Genomic DNA, 19957 nt, shown 5'->3' on the forward strand with positions numbered 1-19957 from the left:
GTGTTTTCAGTGCAAGATTCAGCCTGTCAATGTTGCAATCTAGCTCTAGCCTCACTTTGCCACATGTTCTTGGCGTGCACTAAATTAACATTTTGGACAAAAATCTTTGCATTGCCTATCAGACAGCCTCAGTGTCACAGTCACTCCAAACCCATTAAGAGCTGTATTTGGTGTACTCCCAAATGGGCTTAAAGTGGAGGAGGACAAATAAACTGTAATTGCCTTTACTGCACTATTGGCACGTAGACAACTTGCTCAACTGGAAGAATCCCACCCCACCACTTTTAAGTAAGTGGGTAACTGATGTTCTATACTACTTGAAATTGGAAAAAATCAATTTCTCACTTAGAGGATCAGTTGAAAACTTTTTAAATATGGCAGGATCTAATCTATAACATTTTAGAATTAGCTTCCATTTCGGGGAAAGAAATAACCCTTCCTTTCTTGTTCATTTTATAGAGTAGCTTTGGTTGCTGGCTCTCCTCTCCTTCTCTTGGGTGGGGATTGCATTTTGCTTTGATTTGTTAAGTTTGACTTGATAGTATGGAATGTTATCTGCTTCTAATTAAAATCAGTAAATAAAAAGCAATCCACCTGTGTAAACACAGACTCTGATTTAAACTGACCAGTGAAACTGTGACGACGCTAGTCACTGTACCACCAAATAACTCTGTTTTAAAACTGAATGATCACTGACTTCCTGTGACCTTAAACTGGATGGATGTAATTTACTTCACAGTACATTTAGGAATAAACATATTTCTAGCAATTGAAAGTGGTTAATGACAGATTCATAATCACTCATACCTCAGCAATCCATGCGATTGAGAGTACATGCTAAATCTATGCACCACCTGACAAGACTAGGAAACAAACCTATAAGCTATCACTGCACCCACGTTAAACAATAAATAATATGAAGTTTAATGTTGTCTCAGTAACTTGTCACTAAAAAACAATATTCATATGAAATAACACAATACTTTTATGAAGTAATAATCACAATCATGAAACAATGCAAACTACACATTTTTTTTTTAACAGTAACAAGCTTTAACAGGGTTCCAATGATGCAGTCGGTCAGGTTGTTAGTTATGTCCAATAATCTGCCTACATAAAAAATGAATGTGGTCTGCAAAGTCAATTGGTACTTGCATATTGTTCAGGTCATTCTTTTTAATTGTAGCCTGGATATTCCTCAGCTCACATTTTGATAAACCTAATATTATATATCGCTTCATGTCCCCACAGAGTTTCAACTGAGTTGTTTCACTGCCTATATTCAGAACTTCACTTTATATGTTCAAACTTTGACTTTATATATTCAGGAATGACTTTATACATTCAGAAATTCAATATATTTGCCTGTTTGACTCCCAATTATACACATACACACATCTATCTCTCTCTCTCTCTCTCTCTCTCTCTATATATATATATATATATATATATATATATGTATATATATATATATATATATATATATATATATATATATATATATATATATATATATATATATATATATATATATATATACTGGGGGGCTCTGCCCCCTGCTTCGCTCGCCCACCCCTGGTTTACCAGATATACAATTTAAAGAGATTGAAAATAATGCATATGTAACAATTCCCATGAAAATGACACTTTTACTTTAAAACTTTTGTAAAAACAATACTTGTCCTTTATTTCCAGCCCTGGGCGTGGTTAAATCTTTCTCTCAGGACATATAACGCTGCTCGTGTTGTGAAGGGGGGGCAGCTGAACACACACTAAGGAGATGCCATCAGATCATCTGCTGTCTTTCTGCTGCTGCTGCTGGCGAGCTACGTGTTCTTTTTATTTTTGCCACTTTGTGTGTCTGCCGTTTGCGTTGTGAATGGGGGCTGAACACAAGCTAAAGAGTTGCAGTGAGATCATCTGCTGGCTTGTTGCTACTGGCGAGCTGTGTTTTCTGCTTGTTGCACTTTGCGTTGATCATTTCAAAGCCTGTACAGCAGCTGTCCTTTTGCCACTTCACGTCTGTGCCGCTCGCGTTGTGAAATGGGGGGGTGGGGAATGCTGAACGCACGCTATGGAGAAGCGGTCGGATCATCTGCTGTCTTCCTGCTGCTGGCAAGCTGCGTGTTCTGCTTATTGATTGTCGTTGTTTTAAGAGCTGGTAGCACATGATGTCTGTCTGCCAAAAGCATTCCAACAATTGCTTGGTTAAATGTCTGTGAACTTGTTTTAAATGTTGTCTCACTGCTTTGTCTTGCGTGACGTTAAAGTGTCTCTCGCGGAACGTCAAATTGTCTTCCGAGAAGATTATGTCTCGTCTCCCTAGTCTCCCATCCATCCATCCATCCATTTTCCAACCTGCTGAATCCGAACACAGGGTCACGGGGGTCTGCTGGAGCCAATCCCAGCCAACACAGGGCACAAGGCAAGAACCATCCCGGGCAGGGTGCCAACCCACCGCAGGACACACACAAACACACCCACACACTAGGGCCAATTTAGAATCGCCAATCCACCTAACCTGCATGTCTTTGGACTGTGGGAGGAAACCGGAGCGCTCAGAGGAAACCCACGCAGACACGGGGAGAACATGCAAACTCCACGCAGGGAGGACCCGAGAAGTGAACCCAGGTCTCTCAACTGCGAGGCAGCAGCGCTACCCACTGCGCCACCATGCCGCCCCCCTAGTCTCCCTCCCAAGATTTTTTTTTTATAATAGAGAGTGTAAAATAAACACACGAAGAACAGATTAAGGGTTGGGGTTTTTACGCCCCGTATACTGTAAATCAAAATACCAGTCAAAAATAGTTCAGCAACTCAAAATTTGACAATTACAGCAGGGAAGGACGGACATTTTATATTGGCTGACAGGAAATAATGTGTGAGGGATGCTGGGAAGTGTTGCGGTGGTTTCTGGGAGTCTGACGTCATCAGGGCTCGTCCGTGTTTACAAATGCACCCGGAAGTGTGCGTTTTCTTGATACGTCCGGGCGCTCTTTACGGCTCCGCTGCCTCGGTCTTTCTGAGGAATTAAAGAAACAGAGGTTAGTACACTGCCGTAGCTCCCTCGCGGGACATTTTATGCAACAAACCGGGTTGCTCAGCTGCTCCCTAATCGCTCGTGCGTGACAGGACCCCCCCACCCCCGTTAGCCCAGACACACCGAGTCGAGCGACCCGAACCGAGAGGTCGTGAATGCGGGAGAGAGCATCAGCGTTGGCCTGCATGGAGCCCCGACGATAAACGTCAGTGAACTTAAACGGCTGCAGGTCCAAAAATCACCTGGTGACACGAGGATTCGAGTCACGATGCAGGGCCATCCACTGGAGGGCGGCATGGTCCATTAGCAATGTGAATTCCCATCCCAACAGGTAATACCGCAGGTGGGTTACTGCGCATTTAATAGCCAAGGCTTCCCGCTCCACTGCCGCATACCTGGTCTCCCGGTCCAACAGTTTCCGGCTCAAATACAGCACAGGATGCTCAAAACCATCGATGCTTTGGCTCAGCACGGCACCTAAAGCTGTGTCCGAAGCATTGGTCTGGAGAAGAAATGGCAAAGAAAAGTTAGGAGTGCGCAAAATCGGTGCTGAGGTAAGGGCCCGTTTCAAGTCACAAAATGCACGGTCCGCTTCCTTGGTCCACACCACAGTAAAAGGAGCCTGCTTCTTTGTAAGATCCGTCAAGGGTGCTGCTCTCTCAGAGAAGCGGGGCACAAACCGGCAGTAGTACCTGGCCAATCCTAAGAAGGCTTGCACCTGTTTCTTGACAATCGGACGGGGCCATTCCAGGATGTCTTTAATTTTAGTGCACTGAGGTTTGACCAAACCTCCTCCCACTAGATAGCCTAAATAGAGGGTTTCGTTCATCCCAAAGTAACACTTTCGAGGATTGATACGAAGTCCAGCCTTCGCTAGCGTCAGGAGAACCGTATAAACCTGCACTACATGTTCCTCCCAGGTGCCGGAATAGATAACCACGTCATCCAGGTAGGCGGCACAATAGGATTGGTGGGGCCGTAGCACTCGATCAACCAGACACTGAAATGTCGCGGGTGCCCCGTGCAATCCAAATGGGAGTACCTTATAGTGCCAGTGACCGCTAGGGGTACTGAATGCCGTCTTTTCTTTCGCGGACACCGTTAAGGGAATTTGCCAATACCCCTTTGTCATGTCAAGTGTAGTCAGATAGCGGGCCGTCCCCAGTCTCTCTAGGAGCTCATCCACCTGGGGCATGAGATAGGCATCGAATTTCGAGAACTGGTTGAGGTGTCTGAAGTCGTTGCAAAACCTCCATAACCCGTCCGGCTTGGATACGAGGACGATAGGACTAGACCAAGGGCTATGGCTCTCCTCAATGATGTCCATGTCCAACATCCGTTGAACCTCTAGCTCCACTTCAGCACGTTTCGCCTCAGGGAGGCGGTAGGGCCGTTCCCTGACAACAACCCCTGGGGCTGTCACAATGTCATGCTTAATCAACGAGGTCTGGCCAGGTGCCTCGCTGACCACCTCCGGGACAGACAAGAATGCTCTTTCGAGCTCCTGTCATTGTTGGGGCATCAAATTGGAGCCGAAGTTAAGGGGTGTATTGTCTGAGAAAAGGGAGAGAGAAGGGCCGGGAGGAGGGTCAGGTTCCCGTTCTCTCCACGGCTTCAGAAGGTTAATGTGATAAACCCTCTCACTCGGCCGACGATTTGGCTGGCTCACCAGATAATCAACAAGTCCTTTTTTCTCTTTAACTTCGTAAGGGCCCTGCCAATGAGCCAACAATTTAGAGTGTGAGGTGGGCACGAGCACCATTACGCGATCCCCTGGTCGGAATTCGCGTAAAGATGCATTCCGGTTATAATTCCGGACCTGCGCTGCTTGAGCTTTGGACATGTAAATCTTTTAGTAACAGTCTCATTTTCTCCAATCTATCGCATAATTGCGCGATATATTCCAATACATTGGTGGAGGGACGGGCCTCCTCTTCCCATCCCTCTTTTAGTATATCCAATAGACCCCGTGGTTGACGTCCATACAACAATTCAAACGGGGAAAACCCTGTGGAGGCCTGGGGTACTTCCCTGTATGCGAAAAGTACTAGTGGTAAAAGCTGGTCCCAGTTTCTACCGTCCTCTCTGACTACTTTGCGGAGCATCTGCTTCAATGTTTGGTTGAAGCCCTTAACTAGTCCATCCGTCTGGGGATGATAAACGGATGTCTTAAGATGCTTAACCCGGAGTAGTTTGGCAACTTCCCTGAACATTTCTGAGGTAAAGGGGGTACCCTGATCTGTGAGGATTTCTCTAGGTATGCCCACCCGGGAAAATAGTCCTACTAATTCCCGTGCAATGTTTTTTGTATTAGCAGCTCGCAAGGGAACTGCCTCGGGGTATCGAGTTGCGTAGTCCACCATTACTAAAAGATATTTATAACCACGCACTTAGGGTTCCAGGGGTCCCACCAGATCGACACTGATCCGTTCAAAGGGTATATCTATAAGGGGAATTGGGATCAGAGGAGCGCGGTCCCTCCTAGGAATCTGTCGTAATTGTCACACCGGGCAGGATTGACAAAAATGTCGGACCTCCTCATTGATCCCGGGCCAGTAAAATCGGAGCTTCACCCTCTCTAGTGTTTTTTCGGCCTCGAGATGGGCGCCTAGGAGGTGGGCGTGAGCTAGTTCGCAGACTTCCCGCCGGTAAGTCCGCGGTACTAGCAACAACTTCCGTACCTCGCCTTCATGCTCGGCTACTCGATACAACAAATCATTCTCCAATACAAAGTAGGGCCCGTGTGGTGTGGAAGCCATAGACGATATGTCGTCAGCAGACACTATAGCATGTCTAGCGAACTTTAAGGAATCATCGTTCCATTGTTCCCTTCTAAATGATGCGGGGGTAGAGCGATATTGTACATCTAACCCGCTGAGTATATCCACTATTGGGTCCGCGGGAGCACTCGACTGCTCCAGAACTCCACCCGGTGGCACTTCCGGGTTGAGGTCCGGCGCCGAAGAGCACTCCCCCGAGCTCCCTACGTCATCAAAAGTCGCAGAAGTGCACGGCGTGAGAGCAGCTGGGAGGGCTTCCTGACCATCCATAACTAGACCCAGTTCGGTTTTTGGAGTGGTGACAGTCCTACCGCTTTTATTGTTAGACCAGTCCCATCCCAGTATTACTGAGAAGGGAGGCTCCGGCATCACGGCTACCATCATTCGTTTCAGAGTCCCTTCCCAGGAGATGTAGCACATTGCGGACCTGTAAGACCTGGTCTTTCCATGCACACACTTGACCCCCAGATGCTGGGCGAGCCATTGTCGCGGTAAAACATAACGGCGAGCAACAATGGTAATGTTACTCCCGGAGTCAAACATCGCCACCACCGAGTGCCCATTCAATAACACCACTCCTGTATTAGTAACCACGAGGGGATTAGACAGTGCACAGTACCTTTCCTCTCGGGTCCAGCTGCAGTCCATGGGCTCCTGATTGAGTGGGCAAGCTGGCAGCAAGTGTCCCGGCTCCCCACACTTGAAACAGCGTGGGAGCGTGAGTTTACGCTCCTTGGGCTTGACCGGAGCCTCAGTGGCGCGGCGAGAGGGCTCAGGGACAACGGGGCGTCCCTGTCGGGACCCCCGAGTTGGGTCACCACCAGTTGCCGCTCTAATACCTCCAGAAGACCATTCATGTCCTTAAACGGGTGCCTCCAGACCTGCTGGGCGAGATAATCTGGCATAGCATATATCAGCCCCTCACATGCCACTTGCTCTACCACCTGGCGAGCCTGGTTCTTATCTGGCCGTAGCCAGCGCCATAGCTTACCCCAGTACTCAAAGGCCTGGGCTCTTGCCGGGAGTGCGGGGTCGAATCGCCACTGCCGCCAGGCGCGTGCCTGCTGGCCGGAGGTCACTCCGTATCGTTGGTAGATTTCGGCCTTCAGGAGGTCGTATTGGGCGGCTTCCTCCTCGGGGAGGTCATGATAAGCCCGCTGCGTGGGCCCCTTCAGATACGGCGCCAAGATGGACGCCCACTCAGCACGCGGCCACTGGTTACGGTTAGCGGTTCGCTCAAAGATGCCCAAGAACGACTCTATGTCGTCATCGGCCGTAAGGGCTAACATCGGAGGGGGAGGAGGCCTCTCTGGCTCCGGTCTTACCGCTTCTGCTGCCGCCAGCCGCCTCCTCGTATCAGCGAGCTCTGTTTTAGTCGCGGCTACGTCCAACTTCACTGCCTGCAGCTCCATGACGAGCATGTTGAGGACCGCGTTCAGGTCCTGTCCTTCTGTCATTTTCGGACTTTTTTGTTTTTTTAATCCGCACGACTACGCCACTGTACAATAAACACACGAAGAACAGATTAAGGGTTGGGGTTTTTACGCCCCGTATACTATAAATCAAAATACCGGTCAAAAATAGTTCAGCAACTCAAAATTTGACAATTACAGCAGGGAAGGACGGACATTTTATATTGGCGAACAGGAAATAATGTGTGAGAGATGCTGGGAAGTGTTGCGGTGGTTTCTGGGAGTCTGACGTCATCAGGGCTCGTCCGTGTTTACAAATGCACCCGGAAGTGTGCGTTTTCTTGATACATCTGGGCGCTCTTTACGGCTCCGCCGCCTCGGTCTTTCTGAGGAATTAAAGAAACAGAGGTTAGTACACTGCCGTAGCTCCCTCGCGGGACGTTTTACTCAACAAACCGGGTCGCTCAGCTGCTCCCTAATCGCTCGTGCGTGACAAAGAGATATATATATACACTAGCCGTCCCCCACAGCTCTGTCCGCGTAGAAGTAAAACAGGACAGTGAGGAGGGCCCTGCCTGGCTCCCTACTCCTGACGTCATGCTTCCCCCTCCCCTCAGCCTGCAGCCTCTGTCTCAGATTAGTGCGAATATATCACTCCTGCAAGCAAACTATGATTCTTAGCACGATGGGAGAAGTCGCAAAATCAAGCAGAATGTTCAAGCACATTCTAGAATAAAGCCCGATCTATATATATATAATGTATATATAATGACAGGACAGTGAAAATGTTTTGGGGCATCTTGTGGCTGACCCCATCTATTGTAAAATTGTAATAGAAATACTGGGGTCCTTTTCTGACTTTCGAAGATGGTGGTTCTTCCAGGGCAGGTCCAGGTGGATGGACATCGGAAGTGATGTCATTGGAGGAGAATTGTCAGTCTTCTGGTCTGCAGAGGGAGAAAAAGGGAGAGTATTTTCACACAGCGCCACCCCCTGGGTTAGTGGAGAATTAACATCACCTAAGCCCTTTAACTGTCACCCATTCACATGCATGTGACAATATATATATAGATAGATAGATAGTAAACAAAAGAATGTAAAGTATTGGGGTCCAGAGGAATGCCCCTTTTAATGTCTAATGTAAAAAAGGCAAGAAAATAATGCTTGAAAAACGGTAAAGCCAATCTGGTGTCTTACAGCTAAGATAATTGCTGCCAAGAGGATTGATACTCTCAGGTAGCCAGTTCCACAATGAACACTGATGAGCACTTTAAATAGCAGCAAGCATGGAGAAGCTCAAGTTGTGCCACAGGTCTTCCTATGGTTTCTTCTACACTCTGGGACTGAAAGTGGAACAGAGGTTAGTACTGGTGTCACCATGTTAAGTTCAGTTTAGAGATGGCCAACTTCACTACCAGGGCCTCTTGCTCTTGGTCTCCCTATCCGACAGTTTCTGGCTCAGCATTAGAATGGGACGCTTGGTGCCCACTATGCTCTAACTCATCATGGCACCTAGGTCAGTTTTAGATGCATCATTCTGGAGGACAGGAAGAGAGAGAGAAGTTAGGATTATTTAGGAGTCATATTGTAGCCAAGGCCTGCTTGAAGTAAACTTTTGCATTTTTATTGGGTTTATTTTTCTGCATTAAGTCCGTCAATTGTGCTGCTCTTTCAGAAGAACAGAGCACAAATCTTCTGATTTCTGTGTTGTCCCAAACACTAGAAGGTCACTAGGGTCTTGTGTAACCCAAAGGGAAGGGCAAGATACTGCCAGTGGCCACTAGGAGTGTAAGTCACAGGTTTTGTTTTACTTCTAGAGGTTATGTGCCAATACCACTTTTCCTTGCTAGCATTAAGAGGAAGAGTAAGCATTACCAAGTCTCTCTAGGATATTGTCTATTTGTGACAAGGGATAAACATTGAAACAAGAGACTTTACAAAGTCATTACAAAATCACAAGTTTCTATCAGGGTTTAATTAGAAAGACAATAGGACCTGACTGTGGCCTATCACTTTCCTCAATTATCCCATACTCAAGTATTTTTTGACTTCCATCCGCTTAGTCTCTGGTAGGAGCTCTCCTTGAGAATCACTCCTGGAAGAGTGATGATAATTTGCAATATTAGTTTCATTGTCCCCAAATTGGTAAATACGACATAGACAACTTGCGTGATCATTTACCCCATTTGATCCTTTTACACAAGAGTTATTTTTCACTCATATAATAACTCTAGAGAGATTGGTGCTGAGGTGCTGACTTCACCTTTGCAAATGAGAGAGAAGCTACTGAGAGCTTCTGTGTTTTTGTGCTCCTATAAACTTGTATTTTGGTTGCTGCTAAGGAATCTTGCAAGAATTTGTAAAGCTTTATTTTCCATTTAGAAGAGTTTTTTGCTTTTTTTCACATGCACAGGAGCAAAATTAGCTTGGTGTTTGGCGGTGCGTTTGGGAAAGGTACTTGTTACGTGTCCTTGTTCTTGTTATTTATATTCGCTGAGGCAGTGTAGAAAGCAACAGTAACTGATATTGCCATCTGTAAGTAAGTAAGTAAATAACTGGTATTGTAGCAAGGAATAAATAGCTGTGTGCAATAAAGGTAAGGGTCCACGTTATGTTGGCAGGCAGCCAGCAAGCATTAGGCCGATCCAGGCACAAGAGGCCATATGAGCAGATAACACAGTAAGAAATTAACTAGCAACACTTATTCAGTAGGGGAGTTTTTCTAGATCGATCAGTTCTTAGCGGTCACAGTGTAAGCATTTATTAATACGAAGGATTACAAACGGTGTGAGTGGTGAGCTTTTAAGTAAGGAATAAGAGGAGAGCAAAGTTAGGAGAACAGACAGAGAAAGTAAAGTTAACCTCAAAGAAGAACAAACACCAGGCAGTCAAGAGGGAGAAGGTTACAGGAGTTTAAGGGACCAGAAAGTGTAAAATAACTGTAGCAGTTCTATAATCTAATTTCTTTGGCTTAATTTTCTTTAGCATTACCATTTACATTAAATCATTTAATTTTAATAAAAAAAAGTTAAGGCAGTTTTAGGGCACGTTTATACTTCCCACTCACATCACGTACGCACACACATCATGGCTGCCACGCGTTCCCAGCGTTCATTTGACGCATTCTCTGAGCACGTCCTCAGAAATTAATGTGAACCGTGAGCGAGTTTTTGCAGTACCAGCAAAAAGTCGGGGGCGCAGTGTGATAAAAGTTGGAATATGATGTCAGTCTCTTTTTACTATCTACATGAGACAAAAAGCCACTTTGAGGTTCCTACGGGATCGATGTGGGTGATTCGATGTTTGATGAATGGTTCAATGTGGTGAAGCAAAATGCTGACATACAAATGCATTCGTGGTTCTTTTATATTCAAGTATCACATATTCCCAATCTTAATGACACAATACATTTTAAAAGTCTCACATACCATCTTTTGTGCCGTCTTTTTTTTTTGCAACTTCACAACAGCAACATAATGCACTTGATAATGTATTTGAGCCACAGAGAAAAAAAATTAAGAACATGGTGAAAAGGTGTATTTTGTGATTAACCTCATTTAACCTCGTAGTTTATTTTATTATTAAAGCAGACCGTCATAAACGTCATCCCAGTTGTTAATCGCTACGAGCTTCTGGGGCTTCCTCCTGACCTGACGGCAGCAGCAAACAGCAATAGATCATCACCACACAGAACACATTAAATTTATGATATTGCAACTCTCTGCACATTTAGAATTCTTATATTTATATTTGATATCACTTTCATGATGAAATGCATTAAAGTATGTATGTTACATTTTACAGATAAATTGTTAATTTCGTTTAAATAATGAATACTGTTAATAATTGCACACATGGGGGTGACACGGTGGCGGAATGGTAGTGCTGCTATCTCGCAGGGAGGCACGTCGCTGGTATTTCCTGCCTGGAGTTTACATGTTTTCCTGCTGGGTTTCCACAGTGTGCTCTGGTTTCCTTCCAAAGATATGCAAATATGGTGGCACTAAAATGATGCTAGTGTATGTGAGTGCTTGTGGTCGCCTTGCGATGAGCTGATGCCTTGTCCACGGATTGTTACTGCCTCATGCCCAGTGCCAGCTGGAATGGGCACATCCCTGTATTGATGGATTTAATCATTAAACATCCTTTTCAGAGATATTGCGGTAAGGTGTCATCGGAATTTAATGGGTGCTCCAGGCAATTCAAAACACAGCAAAGCCGAACCTGTTCTCACTATGATAATATCTCGCACTGCCACCTGATGGATTCTTCCAGATTTACGTAACGTACGCACGCAAGTATAAACAGTAAAATGCTTCCATAGCAGTAGCGTCTGCTGGAGCATGCGTCGCATCGCGTGAAGTATAAACCTGGCCTTAATAATCCTAATTCAAATTTTTATAATGAGGCCAGTGCAATGCAAGCCTGTTGAATGTTGGACAGCAAATGAAGGATGGCTTGGAAGAACCAGTCTTCAATGAGCACTACATGTGCAGGAGGTGGCAGCTGATCCAGCACATCAAGCTCAGGTCACTGAATTGGATTTGGAGTTAGCTGGCCTGGATTCTAGTAGAGAATTGGTGGACCTAGTCCAGATGTCCTTCGGAGAGATAGTGTGTACCCCTAAGGTGGCACAGGAGGAGATTCCAGACCACACAGGTAGATAATGTAGGTGGGTCATAGTCACAAGGCATAATGTAAAGGGTGCACGCTGTCTGGTCGCATCAACCCCAGAACTGCAAGTGTCAAACCATTTTCAAGTGCTTGCATAGCAGGACGGTGTCTCTGAATAGTCTGAGGAGGTAGTCAGTGACGAGGAGCCCCAATGGGCCACCTCAAAACCAGTTCCCAGAAAGAGAGAGGTAGTGATAGTTGGGGACTCAGTCAATAGGGGTATTGAAACACAGGTTTGCTCCTGAGACAGAGAATCTTGCATGGTGTGTTGACTTTTCTTGGTGCACAGGTGGGAGACCTCCCTAGAATGGTGGATAGGCTGTTGGCCAGAGCAGGGTGGATCCAGTTGTCATTTTTCATGTTGGAACAAATTACATAAATAAGGGTAGTCTGTCAGTTCTGTGATCCAAATTCAAAGAGTTCAGTGCCAGGCTGAAGAGCAGAACTGACAAGGTGGTCTTCTCTAAAGTTCTGCCTATGTCACACGCCAGTCAAAGTAAGATTGAGGAGATTGGAAGGCTTAATGCGTGACCCAAATCTTGGTGCAGGGTCAAAGGATGTAGGTTTATGGGGTAGTGGGACTACTTTTGGAGCAGATGGGACCTGTTCTGCCACAATGGGTTACATCTGAACTGAAGGGGCACCAAATGTTGGGGAGGTGTATGAGTAAGTTAGTCAAGGATTATTTAAATTAGGTAATTGGGGGTGGTGCTTAGGAAAGGGTAGGTTTAGAACTCTACATGGAAGAACAAACAATTGTGTAAAAATTGATAGAAGTATCAAAAATAAAGCAAGTGAGTTGGAGTTGTATGTAGAGGAGTATAATTATGATATTATAGCAATAATGGAAACCTGGCTAAATAACAAAGATGGGGATGAGTATAATATAGAGGGATACACATAGTTAGGAAAGATTGATGCAAAAGAAAAGAAGGTGAGGTTGCTGTTTATGTCAAACACAATTTAAACGCAAGTCCTCTTCAGTTGGACAATGAGCCCCATCTTAGTGAGGACATGTGGCTTCGCTTGGAAAGCATTAGGGAAAGAGGTCTTATTTTAGGAGTGTGTTACAGACCAACCAGTGCAGACAGTAATTTCAACACACAACTTTTTAGTAATATTAAAAAAAGCAAGTTTACAGGGAGATACTCCAGTCATGGTGGACTTTAACTACTCAAATCATGACTGGGATAATCTTGCAAATAGCAGAACACAAGATCAAGAGTTTTTAGAAGTAATCAGTGACTGTTTTTTAATACAGTATGTTAAAGCACCAACACTGGGTGAAACCTGTCTAGATTTAGTATTTTGTAATAATCAGGATAGAATTGAGGGTGTAGAGGTGACTGAACCAGAATCGTCAAATAACTGTAATATAATACAATTCTCTGAGACTAAAACGCTTAAGTTTAATTTTGGAAGGGAAAATTTTGAGCAGATGCAGCAAAGTCTAAGGAGGATAGACTGGGATTAGCTTTTAAGTGTGGAGACAGTCGAGGAGCAGTGGAACGCATTTAAAAAAGTTTTACATGTAATGCAGGACAGGCATAAACCCAAATTTGGAATTAATGGGGAAATTAAAAAAATTCTGCAGTGGGTTAATAAATAGTTAAAGAAAAGCTTCAAAGGATGAAACAGATGTATAAGGCTTATAAGACTAATAACTCCAATGTGAATCATAGGGGGTGTGAGAACATGAGGGCAACCATTAAGAAGCATATTAGGGAAGCTAAAAGACAGACAGGAATATAGCAGATAAGTTTAAAGACAACCCAGAGAGATTCAGTATTTTAGTAGTAAAAACAGTCGAGGAGGGTGAAGTGCATCAGGAATAGTAAAAGGGAATTAAAAAATACAGACAGTGAGATAGCAGATGCTCCAGACATGCATTTTTCTAAGGTCATCACAAGTGAGGAAGTGGATAGCCTCCCATTAGTAAAGGGGTCTACTAGGGAGGAACTGGGTGATAGAGAAATAGGGAGAAGTACTACTCAGATTAAATAGGCTGAAATCAAACAAATTTCTAGGACCAGATGAAAGTTACCCTCAAGTTCTTAAGGAGGTTAGCGAGTACATATATAAGCCCTTGATGCATATTTTTAGGACATCACTGTGAACGGGGGAAATTCCAAAGGACTGGAAAATGGCAAATAATAAGAGTTACCGGGCAGACCCAATCAACTATAGGCCAGGAAGCTTAACGTGCATCACCAAAAAATTAATAAAAGAAATTATTAAGGATATGGTTGAGCAGCACATGGCAAATACCCAACCTACCTGGAAAGGGGTCTCTTTGAACTGCCTTTCCCAAGGTTTCTTCCGTTTTTCCCTACAAGGTTTTTTTTGGGAGTTTTTCATTGTCTTCTTAGAGAGTCAAGGCTGGGGGGCTGTCAAGAGGCAGGGCCTGTTAAAGCCCATTGCTTCACTTCTTGTGTGATTTTGGGCTATACAAAAATAAATTGTATTGTATTGAATTGTAAATACAGGAGTTTTTCAGAACAGTCTGCATGGTTTCAAAAGAGGGAGGTTATGTTTAACCAATATGCTGGAATTCTGTGAGAAAGCGACAAAAGGGTTTGATCAAATTGGAGGATATGAAGTTATTTATCTTAACTTTCAGAAAACATTTGATAAGGTGCCACATGAGAGGTTGACCATCAAACTAAAAGAAGTGCGAGTTCAGGGTGATGTTTGTAGATGGATGCAGAATTGGCTCAAGCACAGAAAGCATAGAGTGATGGTGCAAGGGACCTTATCAGAATTAGCTGATGTTAAGAGTGGTGTTCTACAGGGGTCAGTTCTAGGGCTGCTGCTATTTTTAATATATATAAATGATTTGGATAGGAATATAAAATGGTTTAAGTTTGCAGATGATAACGAAGATAGATGGACTGGCAGAAAAGGGACTCTGCTCTGTTGGGCCCTTAAACAAGTCCCTTAACCTGCAATTGCTGAGCGCTTTGAGTAGAGAGAAAAGCGCTATATAAATGCAAAGAATTATTATTATATATTATTATTAGATAATCTGTAATCCATTAAATCATTTCAGATTTGTGGCAGGTGAAATTTCAATAAATGTAAAGTGTTACACATAAGAAGTAAAAACATTAAGTTTGAATACACAATGGGTGAAAATCAAAGGTACACCTTATGAGAAGGATTTTGGAGTCATAGTGGACTTAACAGTATCAACTTCCGGACAGTGTTCAGAAGCCATTAAGAGGGCTAACAAAATCTTAGGCTATATAGCGCAATGTTTGGAGTACAAGTCCAGGGAGGTTATGCTCAAGCTTTATAATGCACTAGTGACGCCTCCTCTGGAGTACTGTGTGCAGTTTTTGTCTCCATACTAGAAAAAGAATATAGTAGCACTAGAAAAAGTCCAGAAAAGAGTGACTAGGCTGAATCCAGGGCTGTAGGGGATGAATTTTGAAGAAAGTTTTAAAGAGCTGAACTATTTCAATTTAAGCAAAGGAAGATTAAGAGGGGACATGTTTGAATTAGTACAGTGGATCGAGACTGTTATTTTAGAATGAGTTCATCAAGAATATGGGGACACAGTTGAAAACTTGTTAAGGGTAAATTTCACACAAACATTAGGAGGTTTTGAACCATAGACACTTGGAATAATGTACTAAGTAATGTGGTAGACAGTAAGACTTGGTGGAGTTTCAAAACTAGACTTGATATTTTTTAGAAGAATTAAGTGGATAGGAGTGGTGAGCTTTGTTGGGCTGAATGGCCAGTTCTCATCTAGATTGTTCTAATCTTTAAAGGTACCTTCTGAGAAGACTCTGCTCTTTCTTCTCCATTGTTTTAGTAAATTAATGTGATAAATCTGCTCAATCTGTCTCTGATTGGTTGCTTTGTAACATAATCCTTTATAGCTTTTGACCTCATAGGGTCTCTGCCAATGGGCTAGGAATTTAGATTGGGAGGTGGATTCCAGCACCAAGATGCAGTCCACCGACTGGACATAATAGACAGCCTCTTAATGAGTTTAGGCAAGGGATTTGATTTTTTTTTTAACTTATCTCATAATTGCATAATGTACTCCATTATGTTCACTGATTCATTGTCTTGTTCTTCCCAAGAATCCTTGACCAAGTCCAAAATACCCATGGCTGCTTCCCATCCTGCAGGTCAAAGGGAAAAAACCTGTGGACCCTTGAGGCATGTACCGGTAGGCAAAGAGAATGAGTGATGTTAGTTGAGCCCAATCCTGTCTCTCCTCTCCTACTTTCCTTTTTTAATATTTGCTTAAGTGTTTGATTTAAGCGCTCGACCTAACTGTTCATTGCCAAATAGTAAAAAGATGTTTTTATATGCTGCATTTGATGGAGCTTTATGATTTCTTTCAAAATATTAGAAGTAAAGGGCACCCCTTGATCCATTAGAACTTATGAGGGATGCCGGCACACACAAACACTCCCAAATAATTCTCTAGCAATGTGGAATTATGTAGCACACTAAATATGTAACTGTGCCTGCTGGTAGAGGACTCCAGCCGCTCAACAATGTCTATATGAGTCCTTTCAAATGGAACTGTCAGTTATCTGCAGAGGTACTATGGGAACTTACTCACTCCATGGAATTTAATGAAGATGACATTAGGGGCAAAAAGAATATCACTTTGTTGTTGATGCCTGGCCAATAGTCTTTAGAGCTTGTTAATGGCTCCCAAATGGGCACCATTAAAATACATATGAGCCGACTTATGTGCTCCATTAAACAGGTGTCACCGGTGTTACCACTGTTATTGTCAGAACAATCTCACCCAGTTATTATTGTATAAGGCCGTGTTTATACTTCACATGATATGATGCGTGCACTTGCGGATACTACTGCTACACAGTGTACTGTTTATACTTGCACACATACTTTATGTAATCTGTAATATTCCATTAGGTGGCAGTGCAAGATATCCTCACAGTGCAAAAACAATGTTCGGCTTCACTCTGTTATGAATTGCCTGAAACATCCATTAAATTCCCAGGATACCTTTCCACAATATCTCTGAAAAGGCCAAACAAGCCCTGGATGGGGCATCAGCTCATTGCAAGGTGAATACAATCACTACATACATTAGCGTAATTTTAGCATCACCAAATCCCCAAACCTGCATGTCCTTGGAAGGAAACTGGAGCACACTGTGGAAACCCACCAGGAAAACATGTAAACTCCAGGCATGGAAAACCAGTAGCAGTGCTACTGCTCCACCACGTGCTGCCCCCACATGTGTAATTATTAACAGTATTAATTATTTAAATGAAGTTAATGATTTATCTGTAAGATGTAAACATACATGCTTTAACACATTTCACCATGAAGGAGATATCAAGCATACATCTGATGATTCTAAATGTACAGACAGCTGCAATATCAAAAAATTAATGTGTTCTGTGTTCCAAATGTTGCCTGCCACTGCTATCAGCTCAGGAGGAAGCCCCAGAAGCCCGTGGCGATTAACAAGTGGGTCAGTTTTAAGATGACATTTACAACATTTTACTTTAATGACAAAATAAACTATAGAATTAAAGTCAAAATTTCCACTTTAATCATAAAGTAGATCTTTTTATTTTCTTCACTGTGTCCCTAATGTTTTTTCTTTGTGGCTCAAGTATGCTTCCATACATTCTGATGCTGTTGCGAAGATGGAAAAAAAAGACAACACAGAAGATGTTGTGTGAGGCCATTAATATGTATTGCGTCATTACGATGGGGAATATGCAACGCTTGTATTGCATATGTGAGAAATAGATGAAGAGAAGCACCATGAATACATTTGCTTGTCAGCTTTTAAGTTCGAATGTTTGTTTCACCACATTGAACCATTCATCAAATATCGAAGCAACTTGGTTTATGAGTATTTTGCAAGACGAGCTAAAATTTTTTATAAATTTTGACTTGATAAACGAGCGAGGTCTTGCAATACGAGTAGTATGTATACACTTTGTCTGCTGAGCGTCATGTGATCACAACTGAGCTGATTGTTCTTCTCTTTCTCTCGCTGTGGGATTGTGGGCAATCATCTCCTATTCTCCGTCTGAGTCGGTGTGCCTCACTCATATAGTCAACATCTGTACGAGCGTATACTGTTTACTACAGCATTGTGACTGTGTGTGTGTGTGTGCGCGTGTGTGTGCTGTGACGTGTGAGTACCCATCTTGCACTCCAAAACACGAAGCTGAGTCTCAGTACTTTAGCAACACCAGCTTTATTCAGCTTGAAACAGCAACAGCGCGGTTATTTATTGTAGCGGGATCTGCCACTCTCCTATACACAGACACAGCAGTCAGGCAGGGTCGTGGCCAAGTAGTATTGTGCCCTGCACACTTATAATGTTCCTTGTTCCTTGTATCACCCATCGATGGCAGGCGTTTATAGCATGTCCACAATCTTTTCGGATTCACTTTTATGGCGAACTGCTACAGTGCTGGGAGACTGCGATTGCTTTGGGACGCTCATCCGCATGTCGTCCCGTTGGGTGGAATCCCACAAGACTTTAGAAACTCTCACCAGCCATGATTCTTTTCAAAGGTAATGTGCAGGTTAATTTGTTTTATGTATTTTTACTTTATATTTTGTATTAATCATTTTTATATGAATAGTTTTGGGTTGTGGAATGAATCATCTGAGTTTCCATTATTTCTTATGGGGAAATTCACTTTGATATTATTATTATTATTATTATATACGAGTGCTTTGGACTGCGAGCATGTTTCCAGAACAAATTATGCTCGCAAACAGAGGTTCCACTGTATATAAGTTACTGTAGATTAGATTTGAGGCAGAAGCTTTTGCAGCACCTACTCAGTTCTTCACCAATACACAGGTATACTAGGCTATTATACCACAATTTACTGAGATGAACTAATTTATAGAACCAGAGGGAACAACATTGCCATTGTAGTATTTATTAAAATGCTTCACACTACCAGTTCATGACCTACAATCCCAACAATTTTGCATCATTTTAATTAACAACTGTGAACATGTGATCTTGAGCATAGCCGATCTAAATTGTAACAACCCATCTTAGAAAGGTAACAAAGTAGAATCATAACTAAATAATATTCTTTTTAAAGAGTTACTTAGTTTTAAAAATAGCATAAAAACTACAATTCTTTACATAATCTACTCCAGCACAATAACAAAAGTAAATGTAATTTGCTACTGTACACCACTGCTTCTTATAATTTTGTCTTATACATTTTGAATTAGTTTCTTTTTAGCCAAATCTTATATTTTAAAAAACTGCATACAGCATAACATCTTCTAAATCCTCTCCATTTTCTCATAGCCAAAAGTATGTGGACTCCTTGGTCACCCTGGTCCATTTGTTCAGTGACGTGTGGCTCTCAAAACCAGATGAGATTTCGTATCTGCACACATCCAGAGAGTGGCATGAGCTGTGAAGGGCCCACTGCTGACTTAAAACCTTGTGATCATTTACAGGAATGCCCAGGTATATATTTATGTTCTGTTTCTTGGTTTGTATTTATATATTTATTATTCATGAAAATCCACTTCAATCAAGTCCTTGCAATTCCTATTAGAGTTCAGTGTTAGTTCAGTGTTACCCTGTGTGTAGATAAAACATTGAAGAGTTTTTCAAATATTTTATAATAGGAAGGATTGACTTCTAGCAAAGCTCCAGTACCTGAGTACTTGCAAGGCTCAAAAAATTGATGCATCGATACCATTAAACAAAAGGGACAAATGACACAAAGTATAAAGAGAGTAGATAAACTAACTGCATAAATTTTCCTTCTTGAATGGGTCTTGATCCTGTGTTGATCCAGCATGATGGTTCACTCGCTGGATCAACTTGAAAATGCAATTAAGGCATAGCTTTCTTAATGTCTCTTCTCTCTCTGTCTTGCCCATGGCCTCTGTTCATCCCACCAGTGAGCTCTTAACACATCTTAACTACTCACAATAAGCTAAGAAGTATAACATGTATCATCATTATTCTAGCTTTGATCCATGTGTTGAAATCTGTTAGATAATAAGTTATTTTTCTGTCTGGCAACCAAAGATGGCTTTAC

General features: G+C 42.9%; 1 protein-coding gene across 1 annotated transcript in view; it reads left to right on the forward strand.

The window, feature by feature from the left end:
• Window positions 1–19957, forward strand: part of LOC114656172 (uncharacterized) — a 73080-nt gene that overhangs the window by 41294 nt on the left and 11829 nt on the right. Inside the window, exon 11 of the mRNA XM_028807610.2 lies at window positions 19210–19374. Coding sequence (XP_028663443.2) covers window positions 19210–19374 — 165 coding nt within the window. The remainder of the gene's footprint in view (window positions 1–19209; window positions 19375–19957) is intronic.

The sequence above is a fragment of the Erpetoichthys calabaricus genome, chromosome 8, assembly GCF_900747795.2.
Source record: "Erpetoichthys calabaricus chromosome 8, fErpCal1.3, whole genome shotgun sequence".
Taxonomy (NCBI): Eukaryota; Metazoa; Chordata; class Cladistia; order Polypteriformes; family Polypteridae; genus Erpetoichthys; species Erpetoichthys calabaricus.